We start from the raw sequence: 14,948 nt of genomic DNA, 5'->3' as shown, positions 1-14,948 counted from the left end.
AAAAAAAAAAAAAAAAAAAAAAAAAAAAAAAAAGAGTGGTCCAGGAAGCCTGGGGGAGGGGCAGTGGGAGAAAGGAAGACAGGAAGGAAGGCCTACGGCAAGGTGAAGGAACAGCCAGTATGTGGGTCTGACTGGGGCTGAGAGAGAGGTTTGTGACCAGTAGTTAGAGCAGAAAAGGTCATCAGGCAACTCCATCCCTCCCAGGTACCTGCAGCCCTGGGTACAGCAGGCCACTCAGCAGAGGGTGCTCCACCTGCTTCACCACCTCAGCTCCTGCTTTCTTGGCATCGTGCTGTGTGACCACGGAGGAGAGGCGATACACATCTAGCGTGTACTCTCTGAGAAGAGACAAGAGGGGACAGCTGTAAGACGGGGCCCAGGCCTCAGTTTAATCCTAAAGGGCGGTGTTAATTTACTCTCTCAATCTTAAGACATTCAGAGAGCATACTGCCCGGTAATTTCTAAAACGTGAGCAGTCCATCCTCTCCTTTAAAATATGACTTTATCGGGACTTCGATGGCAGTCCAGTGGTTAACACTCCGAGCTTCCACTGCAGGGGGCCCGGGTTTGATCCCTGGTTGGGGAACTAAGATCCCGCATGCCATGTGGCACAGCCAGAAAAAAGGATATTCTTTTAAAAAATAAATACTACTTTATTTTTTTGTTTTTCCTTTTTGAAGATGGCTTTAATTAATCTTTTTCTTTGCTTATCTCCTGAAATAGGGCTTCTCTGCCATTCCCCTCTACACTCTTCTTCTGGAATGCCTATTAAATAAACATCAGAATTTCTTCAGTCTATCTTCCTTGTCTTTTTTTATTTCTTTTAACTTAAACACATGTAAGGAATAATGAACAATATTAAGAATAGAATACCCATCACTCAGTTTAAGAAAAGGGACCTATCACTTGTAAAGCTCCTGTGCACCCCTCCACAATCCCGTTTCTTCCTTCTCCAGAGTAACCAACCACGAGCCTGAACTTTTGTATTTCTTTCCTGTTTTATACTATGTTTGTATCTCTAAACAATGTGCTATAAATATTCTCATATGTGTATCCTGGTATACATGTGCAAGTTCCTTTATATATGCTTAGGAGTAGAATTTCTGGATCATAGGGAATTTGCATCTTGAACTTCAGTTCAAGATAATGTCAAACTATTTTACAGAGTGGCTTTTAATCAATTTTATTACTTAACACTCACTATTTTAAATTTTGCCAATTTGGTAAGCAGGAATGGTTTCTCACTGTAATTTTAACCTGTATTTCTTTGAATAATAACCAAGGGGGTTAAGCATTTTTCCAAAAATGTACTCATTGTTTGGTTTCTTCTGTGAAATGCCTATTTAAGTTTTTCCTACTGGATTGATTCATTTTTGACAACTGATTTTGCAGTTTTTGACATATAATACTGGACATTACTCCTTTGTCAGTTACATATGTTATAAACATCTTCTCCCAGTTGGTGGCTTGTCTTTTTATTTTATCTTACTTTTGATGTACTGAAGGTCTTAACTGTAATGAAGGTAAATTCATCTATCTTTTCCTGTGATTTGTGCTTTTGGTGTGTCTGGTTTAATTTTCCCTGACCTGCGATCATAGGACAGCTTTATACATTGTCTTTTTTTTTTTTTGCAGTACATGGGCCTCTCACTGTTGCGGCCCCCCCTTCCGCCGCGGAGCACAGGCTCCGGACGCACAGGCCCAGCAGCCACAGCCCACGGGCCCAGCCGCTCCGCTGCATGCGGGATCCTCCTGGACCGGGGCACGAACCCGCGTCCCCTGCATTGGCAGGCGGACCCCCAACCACTGTGCCACCAGGGAAGCCCTATACATTGCCTTTTATATGTTTTGTAGTTTGGCCTTTACAATTAAAATTTTAATCTACTTGGAATGAAGGGATCATCTTCTTCCCTATGTGGATAACCAATTGTCTCTGCACCATTTTTTCTTAAAAAGTTTATTCTTGCTCTGCTGACCTGCAATGCCAGCTCTGGCATATATCAGGCTTCCATATTTGTGAGGATCTATTTCTGAACTCTTTATTCTGTTCCAGTAGTTAATTCTCTATACTCATGCTATATAAATGAAAAAGGACTTGGTATATAGAACACACAAGGAACTCTTAAAAAAAAAGTTTAAAAATGGGCCAAAACACTTGCATAGATACTTGATTAACAGAAAAGGAAACACAAATAGCCAACAAAAACATGAAAATAATTTTTTTCAATACATATTTTCAGATATTTTACCACTACACTTGAAAGGTAGTTTGGGTGGGTACAGATTTTTCGGGTTGGAAATTCCTCTCCTTCAGAATTTTAAAGGTTTTGCTTCATCCCCTTTTAGCTTTCACTGTTCCTTTGGAGAAACGCAAAACCGTTATGATTCCTGACATTTTGTACGTCACTTCTTTTGTCCCTTTGGAAGTTTGTATAATACTTTTTTTTTTGTCCCCAGTGCTTTAAAATGTCAAGATAATTCACTTTATTTATTTATTAATTGATTGATTGATTTTTCATGTGGGATCTTAGTTCGCAGACCAGGGACTGAACCTGTGTCCCCTGCAGTGGAAGTGCACAGTCCTAACTACTGGACCACCAGGGAGGTCCCAAGACAATGTACTTTAGTGTGGGTTTATTTTCATTCATTTTATTAGGCACTCAACAGGTCCTTTCAATCTGGAAACTCATGTCCTTTAATTGTCCTTAAATTAGTACTTCATTTCCTTCCCTCTGACTCTTTGTTCTCTTTTCTGGAACACTTATTACTCAAATATTGGACCTTTTGGCCTAGTACTCTAGTTTTATCTTTTCTTTTTTTTTTTCCCATTGTGGTCTGTGAGGCCACAAAAATCAAAATTCAAGCACATACAATTCAACCAGCTCCCTCAAGGTACATGTAGTCTTAAGTGTTCTTCTTGTATTTTACAGATTCTAAGACACATTTTTTTAAACATTTAGCATCTCTGAAATCTAGGTGACTTTTTAAAATAAAGGCATGTCATAGATTAATTAGCAATATTTTTTGTTGTTGTTGTTTTTTATTTTATTTTTTTGGCTGTGCCACATGGCATGTGGAATCTTAGTTCCCTGACAGGGATTGAACCCGTGCCCCCTGCAGTGGAAGTGCAGAGTCTTAACTGCTAGACTGCCAGGGAAGTCTCTTAATTAGCAGTATTTTTGAAAGCATCTTAGATTAACTGAAATACAAATCTCTTTGTATTTCCACTTTCACTTGGTTTCTGGACACTGAGTATTCTTTTTTTAAAAAAATAAATAAACAAATTTATTTATTTTTGGCTGAGTTCGGTCTGTTGCTGTGCGCGGGCTTTCTCTAGTTGCAGCGAGTGGGGGCTATTCTTCATTGCGGTGAGCAGGCTTCTCGTTGTGGTGGCTTCCTTGATGTGGAGCACGGGCTCTAGGCACAACGGGCTTCAGTAGTTGTGGCTCACTGGCTCTAGAGCACAGGCTCAGTAGTTGTGGCGCACGGGCTTTGTTACTCCGCGGCATGTGGGATCTTCCCAGACCAGGACTCGAACCCGTGTCCCCTGCACTGGCAGAAGGATTTTTAACCACTGTGCCACCAGGGAAGCCCGCCACTGAGTATTCTTGACTAATTTGCCAATTCATTTATTTGAAGCATCTAGGAAGCTTTAAAAATATTTTATCCAGCATTTTTTTTTTTTAATTTATTTGGCTGCATCAGGTCTTAGCTGCAGCACGCCAGCTTCTCTTTAGTTGTGGAGTGCCTGCAGGCTCCATAGGGAGCGGGCTCAGTAGTCGTAGCATGCAGGCTCTAAAGTGCTGGCGGGCTTAGTTGCCCTGCAGCATAGGGGATCTTAGTTTCCCAGCCAGGGATTGAACCCTCGTCTCCTGCAATGGAAGGTGGATTCTTAACTACTGGACCACCAGGGAAGTCCCTTATCCAGCATTTTAAAAATGCTTTTCAGGGTCTCCCTGGTGGCGTGGTGGTTAAGAATCCACCTGCCAATGCAGGGGACATGGGTTCGAGCCCTGGTCCGGGAAGATCCCACATGCCACAGAGCAACTAAACCTGTACGCCACAACTACTGAGTCTGTACTCTAGAGCCCATGAGCCACAACTACTGAGCCTGAGAGCCACAACTACTGAAGCCCGTGCGCCTAGAGCCCATGCTCTGCAACAAGAGAAGCCACCGCAATGAGAAGCTTGTGAACCGCAACAAAAGAGTAGCCCCCACTCGCTGCAACTAGAGAAAGCCCGTGCACAGCAACGAAGACCCAACACAGCCAAAAATAAATAAATTAAATAAATTAATTTAAAAAAAAATGCTTTTCAGCAGGAAGGTTGGTCAGAGTACCTAGTCTGCCAGATTGTTGGAAACAAAAGTTCTTATCCACATCTCAACCATGCTTACAGTTTTTTTGTCCATCTCTCTGGGCTGTATTCTGGGTGAATTTCTTAGTAGAGGCAGACCTCGTTTTACTGCACTTCACTTTATTGTGCCTTGCCAATACTGTGTTTGTTAAAAATTTAAGGTTTGTGGCAAACTCCTTTCATCAAGCAAGTCTATCGGTGCCATTTTTCCAACAGTGTTTGCTCACTTCATGTCTCTGTGTCACATTTTGGTAACTTAAATATTTCAAATTTTTTCATTATTATTATATTTGTTATGGTGATCTGTGATCAGTGATCTTTAATATTGTAGGCATACCTTGGGGATATTGTGGGTTCAGTTCCAGACAACTGCAAGGAAATGAATATTGTAATAAAGTGAGTCACACAAATTTTTGGTTTCCCAGTGCATATACAAGTTATGTTTACACTACACTGTAGTCTATTAAGTTTGCAATAGCATTATGCCTAAAAAAATGTACATACCTTAATTAATAAATGTTAAAAAACACTAACCATCATCTGAGCCTTCAACAAGCTGAAATTTTTTGCCATAGTGAAATCAATAGGAGTTTTGCGAGCTTCAGACTTCATGAGGTTTAAGGAAAGAAGCCATCTCCATAACATAAAAGTGCAAGGTGAAGAAGCAGGTGCTGATGTAGAAGCTGTAGCAAGTCACCTGGAAGATCTAGGTAAAATAATTAATGAAGGTGGCTCCACTAAACAACAGATTTTCAATGAAGACGAAACCACCTTATATTGGAAGAAGATGCCATCTAGTACTTTCATAGCAAGAGAGAAGTCAGTGCCTGGCTTCAAAGCTTCAAGGACAGGCTGTTAGGGGCAAATATAGCTGGTAACTTTAACTGGAAGCCAGTGCTCATTCATCATTCCAAAAATCCTAGGGCCCTTAAGAATTACGCTAAATCTACTCTGCCTGTGATGTATACATGGAACAACAAAGCCTAGGTGACAGCACATTTGTTTATAACATGGTTTACTGAATATTTTAAGCCCACCATTGAGATTTACTACTCAGAAAAAGTTTCTTTTCAAAACATTACTGCTCACTGACAATGCATCTGGTCACCCAAGAGCTCTGACAGAGATGCACAATGACATTAATGTCGTTTTAATGCCTGTTAACACAACATCCATCCTGCAGCCTGTGGATCAAAGAGTAATTTCGACTTTCAAGTGTCATTATTTTAGAAATACATTTCGTAAGGCTATAGCTGTCATAGACAGTTATTCCTCTGATGGATCTGGGAAAAGTACATTGAAAACCTTCTGGAAAGGATTCACCATTCTAGATGTCATTAAAAACATTTGTGATTCATGGGAAGGAGTCAAAACATCAACATGAACAAGATTGGGAAGAAGTTGATTCCAACCTTCAGGGGTGAAATTGAGGGGTTCAAAACTTCAGTGCAGGAAGTAACTGCAGATGTGGTGGAAACAGCAAGAGAACTAGAACTACAAGTGGAGCCTGAATTGCTGCAATTTCATGATAAAACTTAAACGGATGAGGAGTTGCTTCTTACGGATGAGAGGAGAAAGTGGTTTCTTCATATAGAAACTACTCCTGGTGAAGTTGCTATGAAGTGTAGAGAACAAACATATCGACACCAAGGGGGGAAAGTGGTGGTGGTGGTGGGGGCTGGTGGGATGCATTGGGAGATTGGGATTGACATGTATACACTAATATGTATGAAATGGATAACGAATAAGAACCTGCTATATAAAAAAATAAATAAAATTTTAAGAAGATACTATGAAGACTGTTGAAATGACAACAAAAGACTTAGAAGATTACATAAACTTAGTTGATAAAGCAGTGGCAGGGTTTGAGAGGACTGACTCCAATTTTCAAAGAAGTTCTACTGAGGGTAGAATGCTGTGAAAATGTATTGCATGTTATAGAGAAATTGTTTGTGAAAGAGTCAATCGATGTGACAAACTCCACTGTTGTCTTATTTTAAGAAACTGCCACGGCCACCCCAACCTTCAATAACCATCACCCTGATCAGTCAGCAGTCATCAACACCAAGGCAAGACCCTCCACCAGCAAAAAGATTATGACTTGCTGAAGGCTCAGATGATAGTCAGCATTTTTTTAACAACAAAGTGTTTTTATTTTTTAATTAATCTATTTTTAAAATTTATTTTATTTTTGGCTGCATTAGGTCTTTGTTGTTGCGCGCAGGCTTTTCTCTAATTACGGCAAGCGGGGGCCACTCTTCATTGCGGTACATGGGCTTCTCTTTTTGCGGAGCACAGACTCTTCATGCGCGGATTCAGTAGTTGTGGCTCGTGGGCTCTAGAGCACAGGCTCAGTAATTGTGGCGCACGGGCTTAGTTGCTCCACGGCAGGTGGGATCTTCCCGGACCAGGGCTCAAATCCATGTCCCCTGCATTGGCAGGTGGATTCCGAACCACTATGCCAAAAGGGAAGCCCATGACAAAGTATTTTTAAATTAAGGCACACACATTTTTTTTTTAGACATAATGCTACTGCACACTTAACAGACTACAGTATAGTGTAAACATAACTTTTATATGCACTGGGAAATCAAAATATTCATATGACCCCCTTTATTGTGATATGTACTTTATTGAGGTGGTTTAGAACCAAACCTGCAATATCTCTGAGGTATATGCTTTATTTAAACTCTAAATGTCCAACAGTGGGGAATGTAAAGAAAGTTAAGTTAGATGAAGTAAAAAAAGAAATCAGGGCTTCCCTGGTGGGGCAGTGGTTGAGAGTCCGCCTGCCGATGCAGGGGACACGCGTTCGTGCCCCGGTCCGGGAAGATCCCACATGCCGTGGAGCGGCTGGGCCCGTGAGCCATGGCCGCTGAGCCTGCGCGTCCGGAGCCTGTTGCTCCGCAACGGGAGAGGCCACAACAGTGAGAGGCCCGCGTCCCGCAAAAAAAAAAAAAAAAAAAGAAATCAACTTGTAAGCAAGATCTGGGTTCACATCATGGTCCTTTTACTTATTGGCTGCATGAACTTGGGAAAGTTAAATCTGAATCTATTTCCTTATCTATGAAATAGGATAGAACAATGCTTACCTTAAAAAGTTGTTCTAAGGGTTTAAATGCAAAAGTGACCATTAGAGTGATACATGGCTTATTAAAGAATGTGGAAACTATGAGGCAGCGGGCAGGGGATAGGGGGAGTGGGCGACAGTTACTTAGGAAACTGTAGATTAAAAAATTAGGACATAAAATTATATGTATGTTAATGTTACAAATGTAAATTTTTCTTTCACATTTCTTTTATCATTATTTGCTGAGGCTGGAAGGAGAAAGTGAGACTGAGTTTTTCACCACTCTCCCATATGCTGTGAGGTCTGCAAGGCCAAGGACTTTGTTGTGGTTACACTTATATTTCCAGCAAACAGTATGGTACCGAGGCATTTACTAGTCAGTAGATTTTTGATGGATGAATTAAAAGGACAAAGTGTATACAATTTTTAATGGTTCTTAACAGGTAGAGCCCAACAACTTCTAATCCTTGACTCCCCAGGCCTGTAACTAGCTAGCAGCACCAGAGCCACAAGGAGGGTGGATGATTGAGCACTTACTTGCTGAGCTGGTAATCAGTGCCTTTGATGAACCTGAGCTTCTCCAAGGGTACCCCAATGCTCTCCAGCATTGCCTTGATCACATTCTCATAATAGCTGGTTCGGAGTTCTAGAAGTTCCCATGGGGCCTTCATGTTATCCAGGTACGCATGAAGATCCGCAAACAGAATTGTTACCTGGGCATAAGAGATAAGGGGCCATCAAAATGTGAATTTGTCCAAGTACCTCCAAACAAGTGAGGTAAGTCTTGTTAAGTCTCTCTTTTGGCCATTGCCCAAGGGCAACTGCTTGCTTTATAACATTAGTTCTTACCTCACATCCTGCTTTCAGGAAGTCCGCGATCTTAGACATAGGAACAAAGTAAGCCACATGTGGCTTGCCTGTGGTTGCTGTCCCCCAGTAAACTTTAAGTTCCCGCTCCTTCAGTATCTCCTTCACCTTCTCTTCCCCGAGAACCTCCTGTTGTGGAAGCAGAAGAGCTGGTTTAATGCCAGTGCCCCACCTTGCTCATCCTTTACCCTGTGACAAGGAAAACAAAGGTATGTTTCACTGAGGGTCCAGGCTCAGAGCCAGCAGGGAGGTCTAGCCAGGCTCTCACTGCTGAGTGACAGCCAAATGAAGCCGGTGCTCTTGCCAGTACCACTCCAGTGCAGACACTGACGTTAGGGGAATGGAGCATGTCTCTAACCATATCTTCCCCTCCGTCTACTTTTAGCTCATGCTCCTTCCTTTCACAGCCAATTTCTTGAAAGGTGTCTCTTATTCTGCTCTCCATTCCTTATCTCCCCTTCTAGTCTGAATTCTACACAGCATCACACCACTGAAAATGCTCTTGCTAAGATCACAGATGGCCTCCGTGTTGCTAAATTCAGTGAATACTTTTTAGTCCTCACTCCCCCCGAAACAATCTCCTCTTTTGGTTTTCTCTATTTTACTGTCTTAGTTTTCCTCCTACTTTTCTGGCTGCTGGGACTCAGATTTCTTTGCAGCTGTTCTTCTTCCTAATCATTTAAATAATAGCAATCCTTGGGGCCCTATCTCTTCTCTTCTTACTCTACATTCTCCCTAACTGATCCTCTACAGTTGCTTCAATTACTACTTATGAACTAGTAACTACCAAATCTCCTGCTCACACCTATATACATGTACTTGTTATCAACCCAGTTCAAACACAACACGTGCAAAATTAAACTCATGCTTTCACCTTCTTACCTCACTCCCCAACCATATTTTTCACTTAGTTTCACCCCAGTGCAATAAATGGTACTATCATTCACTGAGTTGCGTAAGTTACTCTGAAACAGCTCTTAAGTCCTCCTACTTCTTTCCGCCTCTACACCACCAACCTAGTCTTGGCCATCATTAGAGATCACACCAAGATAACCGTAATAGCCTCTTAACAGGTCTCCCATATCTACTCTTGTTCTCTCCAATCCATGTCCCAAAAGGAAGCCAGAGAGGTCTTTAAAAACCAAAATTTGATTAACTCATTCACCTATTTAAATACTTTAATAATAATTTCCTTTTGCCCTAAGACAATATTGGAAAAATCCTAATAGGCTAGTATGCTGCTGATAAGAGATTTTAGTGTTTCTTCAGGTGACGGTTTGTGGGGGGCTGTTGGAAGCCATGAAAGACAAAAATTGTTTTGCTGGTTTGAATCACCTATTAGTAGGATTTGTTAAAATCTTGTGTTCCAAGCCAGCTGGAGGCTGATCCTCTGAGCCGCTGACTATTTGGATACTTGGAGAGTTTTCACTACTCAAGGAAAGGTCATATCACTTACCCTTTAAAACCTGAGTAAGTCAACGCCACTAGCTTTGTGTGTCATTTCTTCCCAACCTCTCTTTATTTTATGGAGAGAGGTTAGGAAACAAAGGATCTGCCTAAGGGGAAGCATGCAAGAATCTCTGGTTAAGATCAAATTATGAGTGAAAATAACCTAAATGTCCATCAACTGACAAATGCAGAAACAAAATGTAGTATATTCATATAATGGAATATTATTCAGCCGTCATAAGGAATAGAGTTCTGATAAGTGCAACAACATGGATGAAACTTGAAAACATTATGCTAAGTGAAATAAGCCAGACACAAAAGGCCACATATTATGATTCCATTTATATGGAATGTTTAGAACAGGCAAATTAGAGACAGAAAGCAGATTCATGTTTCCCTAGGGCTGGGGAGGTGGGAGGAATGGGCAGTGATTGCTAATGGGTACAGGTTATTTTTGATGATGAAAATGTTCTGCAATAATGGGGATAATTGAACAACCTTGTTGCTACATCAAAACCCACTGAATTGGGCTTCCCTGGTGGCACAGTGGTTTTGAGTCCGCCTGCCGATGCAGGGTACATGGGTTCGTGCCCCAGTCCGGGAGGATTCCACATGCCGCGGAGCGCCTGGGCCCGTGGGCCGTGGCCGCTGGGCCTGCGCGTCCGGAGCCTGTGCTCTGCAGCAGGAGAGGCCACAACGGTGAGAGGCCCGTGTATCGCAAAAAAAACAAAAAAACAAAAAAAAAACCCACTGAATTGCACACTTTAAAAGGGTGGATTTGATGATATGTTACTTGTATCTCATAAAAAGAGAAAAGCAAGCTGTGGCCCAACTAATGTAACCACTGCCCTTCCTAAAACCCCAATGTTAAACATAGCTTACAAGGCCCTCATGACCTGGTCCCTGCCTATGCCTCCTAAACAAACACGTAAAATGTATAGGATGTCAGATGGTGGTAAGTTCTATGGAGAAACAACAACAAAAAAAGGCAGAGCAAGGGATGTGGCAGTTCTGGTGGCAGTGGTTTGTTATTTAAATAACGTGGCCAAGAAAGGCCTTCCAGGCAGCGTGACAGTAGAGGCCTGAGTCAAGGGAATGAGCAATATAAATACTTCCTAGTGCTTGATCTACATTTTGCTTCCTCTACTCCAGCCAAGTTAGCCTTCTCTCTGAACCACAGGGTTCTTTCTTCCCTCTGGATCTTGCCCTGGGTTCCTTCTACCTGACACATTTTTAGCCCCCAGTATTCTGGTTAACTTCTACTCCTGCAGTGCCTGGAACCAGCAGGAACACATGTGGAGTGAAGAAGTGATCCGCATCCTTCAGGGCGCAGTTTAGAGGTCACTTCCTCAGCTTTCCCTGACACTGCCCCCGGCCCTCCCCCGTAACTTCCTTTCAAGAAAGATCTCCGCGTAAAGTACCTTCCAGTACTTGTTTCGACTGTAATTAAATGTTTGGGTTATGGATCATTTTAAACGTCTGATTTCCTCCAGACATGCTCTGGGAGGGTAGGGTCCTCCCGACGTATCCCCCAGCGCCTAGCACCGCGCCTGGCACATGATAGGGTGGGTGGGGTGGGAGCCCTGGATTCGAAGCCTGGCTCAACACAAGTAACTGCACACTGGAGGCGAGCCTACTGTGATTTCTGTGGGACTGACTGACGGGCAGTGAGGACTGCAATCTCTCTCAGAGCGGCCTCGGCGCGGAGTCCCCGGCCTCACACACTTATGACCCCGTAGCGGGGCTCAGGATCACTGGACCTCCGGCCCCCAGTCCCCAACGGCGCACTTCCGACCCCGAGGCCCAACCTGCAGGTTCCGGGTGATAAGGTGCAGCTTCTCTTCAGGGCTCAGAGCGTCCCCCATGGCTCTGTCCCCTCCGTCTCCTGCCCTGAGCCCAGCACTCGTGCCCCTTTCTCGGTCGCCGCCGCCGCCGCGTGCCGGGAACTATCACGCAGGTCCAGTTAGGTTGCATCAGCTGAACTCGTCGCTCGGCTTGCTCGGCCTGGACCCTTGTCCTCCTACCAGCAGCCAGGAAAGAGTCAGGAGCAGCGAAAAGTCGAGCCGGTCGATGAGACGAAAAGGGGTGGAGCCAATAGGTGGGGTAAGTGGTGCGGAGGGCGGAGCTGCGGCGCCTGCGCGGGGCACAACCTTCTGAGAGGCGGGGCGGTTTCCTGCCAATCACTGCTTGTTTGCCCTCCCCCTGGCGCTGGCCCGGCAGCCTCGCAGTGGGGGAGGTCGGGGAGGGGGCGATAAAATGGCGCAGGGGGCGGAGTGAGGTGCAGTCGTTCACCTAGGCTTGGGCCCGGCTTCTGGAGGTGAACAGCTGAGGGACGAGGGGGGTCGGCGTTCCTTGGCTGGGAGGGGGATGGGGTCGCCTGTTGCTTCTCCAGAGGGCCGCGCAAGCCGTCCGCCCCGTTGAGGGGTTGAGAGGCCCTCACCCTGGCGGGAGAAGGGCTTGTTGTCGTTTCTGAGGTGATGGCGGTGTGGGGGGGAGTGTCTCTGCCCCCCACCTCCACGTCGGCGGGCGATAGATGCCCCTCACTCTGCCGAGGCAAAGGGAGGCCGTCTGGTTACCCGAGAGGGGGAGTGAGGTCCGTTCTCCCTACGCAGTGGGGCCGAGGGGGCTGGAGGTGGAGATGGAGGGAGTGCTTCTGCCCTCTACCCCACGGGGCCGGGAGGGTGTCGGTAGGCAGAAGATCGCGGTCTTTCCGGCCGCGCCTTGCGAGCGGGGGGCTGGGGGGTGGAGAGGCTGAGCCGCCCCAGGGGGGATCGGAGGCCCGGGTCCAGCTGAGGTGTGGGGTGGGCAGCCATCCGCAGGGTGAGGGTGCACTGCGCTGGCCTGCTGGCGGGCCGCTTTTGCTCTTGCTGGGGGAGGGGTGGGCAGCAAGCCCCGCGCTTCTCCCGCCTTTCGCGGGAGGCGGGAACTCTTGGTCTTTTGGGAGGAGGGGAGCCGGAGGTGGGAAGTGCGAAGTCCCAGCCCCGAGGGCGATGCCGTGTCGCAGCGCTTCTGAGGGAGAGCTGGGGGCGGACAAGCCGTATCCTACGAAGGGTGAACTGCGATTCCCCTTCCTCCTAGCGCTCTAGGACTGGAGGCGGCACCGGTTCCTTCCAGGGCTGGAGGGCGGGCAGTTGGCACTGCAGGGTGGGCCCCGGAGAGGAAGTGATTGAGTTGTGTTCCTGCTGCCCCAACCTGACCTCCAGTTTCCTGTGGATTTGTTAGAGGCGTCAAGCTTTAGCAAACCTATCTAAATCATTTAAAAGACATTTTCTTTTTAAAAAGAAACCTGTTGCTGCAGCTGGGAAGTATTTTGTCTCTGTGCCCAGGTGGGATGATGTCCTGGCACCCTTATCTAAGCGAAACGTTACCTCAAGCAGAGATTTCCAGCCCTGGGTCGTTTTTCTGTCCTGCAGTGTTTACGGCAAAGGGCGTTGCAGAATTCTCAACAGATAATTTCAGTTCAGTTTGATTTTGATTAAACTTTATGGCCGTTTTATGGAGTGATAAAGCCTACTGAGTGCCTTTAGTGCTGTATGTCTCACATGTATTTCATGTAGGAAAGGTTGGAAATCAAAGGTCATTGGGGAAGTCCGGTCTCTTGGAAATAATCCTTTCCCTTGGCCATACCTGTCAGATCCAGCTTGGTAATGGTCTTGGCTTTAGAGCCTTGAAAGAGGGATGTGGGGTTGTGTCTGGTGTTGCAGTTTTCGTGGCCTTAATAAAATAAGGCTTTGTGCTTTAAGGCAGTAGGTTTTCTTAGGTACGATAAAAATAGAAAGGGAGCCAGTTTCTGAAGTTGCAACCAGGAGGTTAGAGAACAGCGGGTGGGGGTGGTAAACTGAAGTGTGAAGAGGGGGTGGACAGGTGAGAGAGACATGGAAGGACAGAATAGGGTCACAGAAGGGATGGGGAGCAGAGAATTAAGAGATAGACTTGAGAGCTGGTGAAAATATTTTTCCTTTAAAAATAAGGAGATCCTCATATTTCAGATCACTACAAAGCAAGTGCCAAGAAAGGCATGTGATGGTGGAATGGCAGACAGGGAAGTACTAAGGCTGTCTTGTGGAACTTCACTTTAGAACTTCAGTTTTATCCGAGATTTTTTTTCCTCCCTTGCAGATTTATTAAATATCAACTTTCATTAGTATAAGGCTTTTAGGTTTAGAATGCTTTCATAAACATCCCCTCATTTGATCCTCATGATAATCTGTGTTCGAAGTTAACAGTGACTAATTATCCCCCATTTTTCAGAATGGTGTTCTCATCTGTATTGAGGTTCAGAGACTTCAAGTGAAATACAGAGGTCTCTGAATTTTAGTCCAGTGTCTCACTTCAGTGACCGTTAATTTGCAGAATTTGCCTGATATTTCAAATGTCCATACGGCCTCATCTTTAACCAATTTATTGTGACAGTGTGGTTGACAAGATGCTGGGTTAAATTAGAAGGGATTAGAGCATACTGAATAATTTCTTAACAAGCAGGGACCAGGGGAAGTTTCCTGTCGGTTTAACAATCTTTTCCTACCATTACTGTGCTTATCTTAAGACTGACTGATTCTTCAGGGGTCAGGGAGATGATGATAGTGGGGTAAAATAATAACCAGCCACTACTAATTTAGCTTTTACGTTGTGCCTGTAGTATGCTAAGTACTTTGATGTTCATGATCTCATTAGTTCTTGCAACAGCCTTATGAGGTAGGTACTGTGATGGTCCCTATTTTACAAGGGAGGACATTTGAAACTTCAGAATGTAATCATTGTATCTTTCCCCACTGACTTCTTAATTTTAAAATGTTTTTATTATTAAATATTTCAAGCATATAAAAATTATAGTTATACCATGTAACAATAACAAATACTGTTATACCCACCACCTAGCTTTATTGTTTTAGGTCTTTTCTTATTAATGTTTTTTAAAGAAATAAAACATTACAGATAGAATTGAACCTACTCACACCCCCTTGCCATTCCTCTTCCCTCCCCACCACCAGAGGTAGTCACTGTCCTGAACTTGGTGTTCTTTATTCCTATTTAATGATGTATATATATGTATCCATACACAATTTATGTTATTGTTTCTTTAACAAATAAATTGTAAGGAAAAAAAAGATGGGAATCTGTAGATTAAAAAACTCACAAGACCTATCAGCCGATTGCAATATATGGCCTTTATTTGGATACTGATTTTTTTTTTATCTTAAAAAAT

General features: G+C 44.2%; 2 protein-coding genes across 4 annotated transcripts in view; one reads left to right on the top strand and one right to left on the bottom strand.

Moving 5' to 3' along the window:
• Nucleotides 1-11,761, bottom strand: part of YARS1 (tyrosyl-tRNA synthetase 1) — a 29,339-nt gene extending 17,578 nt beyond the window's left edge. Inside the window, exons 1-4 of the mRNA XM_024765308.1 lie at nt 11,551-11,761; nt 8,276-8,422; nt 7,964-8,139; nt 209-338 (exon numbers count right to left, since the gene is read on the bottom strand). Coding sequence (XP_024621076.1) covers nt 209-338; nt 7,964-8,139; nt 8,276-8,422; nt 11,551-11,607 — 510 coding nt within the window. The 5' untranslated portion in view covers nt 11,608-11,761. The remainder of the gene's footprint in view (nt 1-208; nt 339-7,963; nt 8,140-8,275; nt 8,423-11,550) is intronic.
• A 243-nt stretch (nt 11,762-12,004) lies between these two features.
• S100PBP (S100P binding protein) overlaps nt 12,005-14,948 on the top strand; it is a 31,278-nt gene continuing 28,334 nt past the window's right edge. For 2 of the 3 annotated variants that reach the window (XR_003005958.1, XM_024765287.1), the window contains exon 1: nt 12,005-12,059. The gene's annotated coding sequence lies outside the window, so the exon portion shown is untranslated. The remainder of the gene's footprint in view (nt 12,060-14,948) is intronic. The other variant, XM_024765288.1, reaches the window with a different exon arrangement.

The sequence above is a fragment of the Neophocaena asiaeorientalis genome, unplaced genomic scaffold (genome assembly GCF_003031525.2).
Source record: "Neophocaena asiaeorientalis asiaeorientalis breed wild unplaced genomic scaffold, Neophocaena_asiaeorientalis_V1.1 scaffold409, whole genome shotgun sequence".
NCBI classification, from domain to species: domain Eukaryota; kingdom Metazoa; phylum Chordata; class Mammalia; order Artiodactyla; family Phocoenidae; genus Neophocaena; species Neophocaena asiaeorientalis.
The sequence above is the reverse complement of the archived record's forward strand: the minus strand, read 5'-3'. Positions and strand labels throughout refer to the sequence as shown.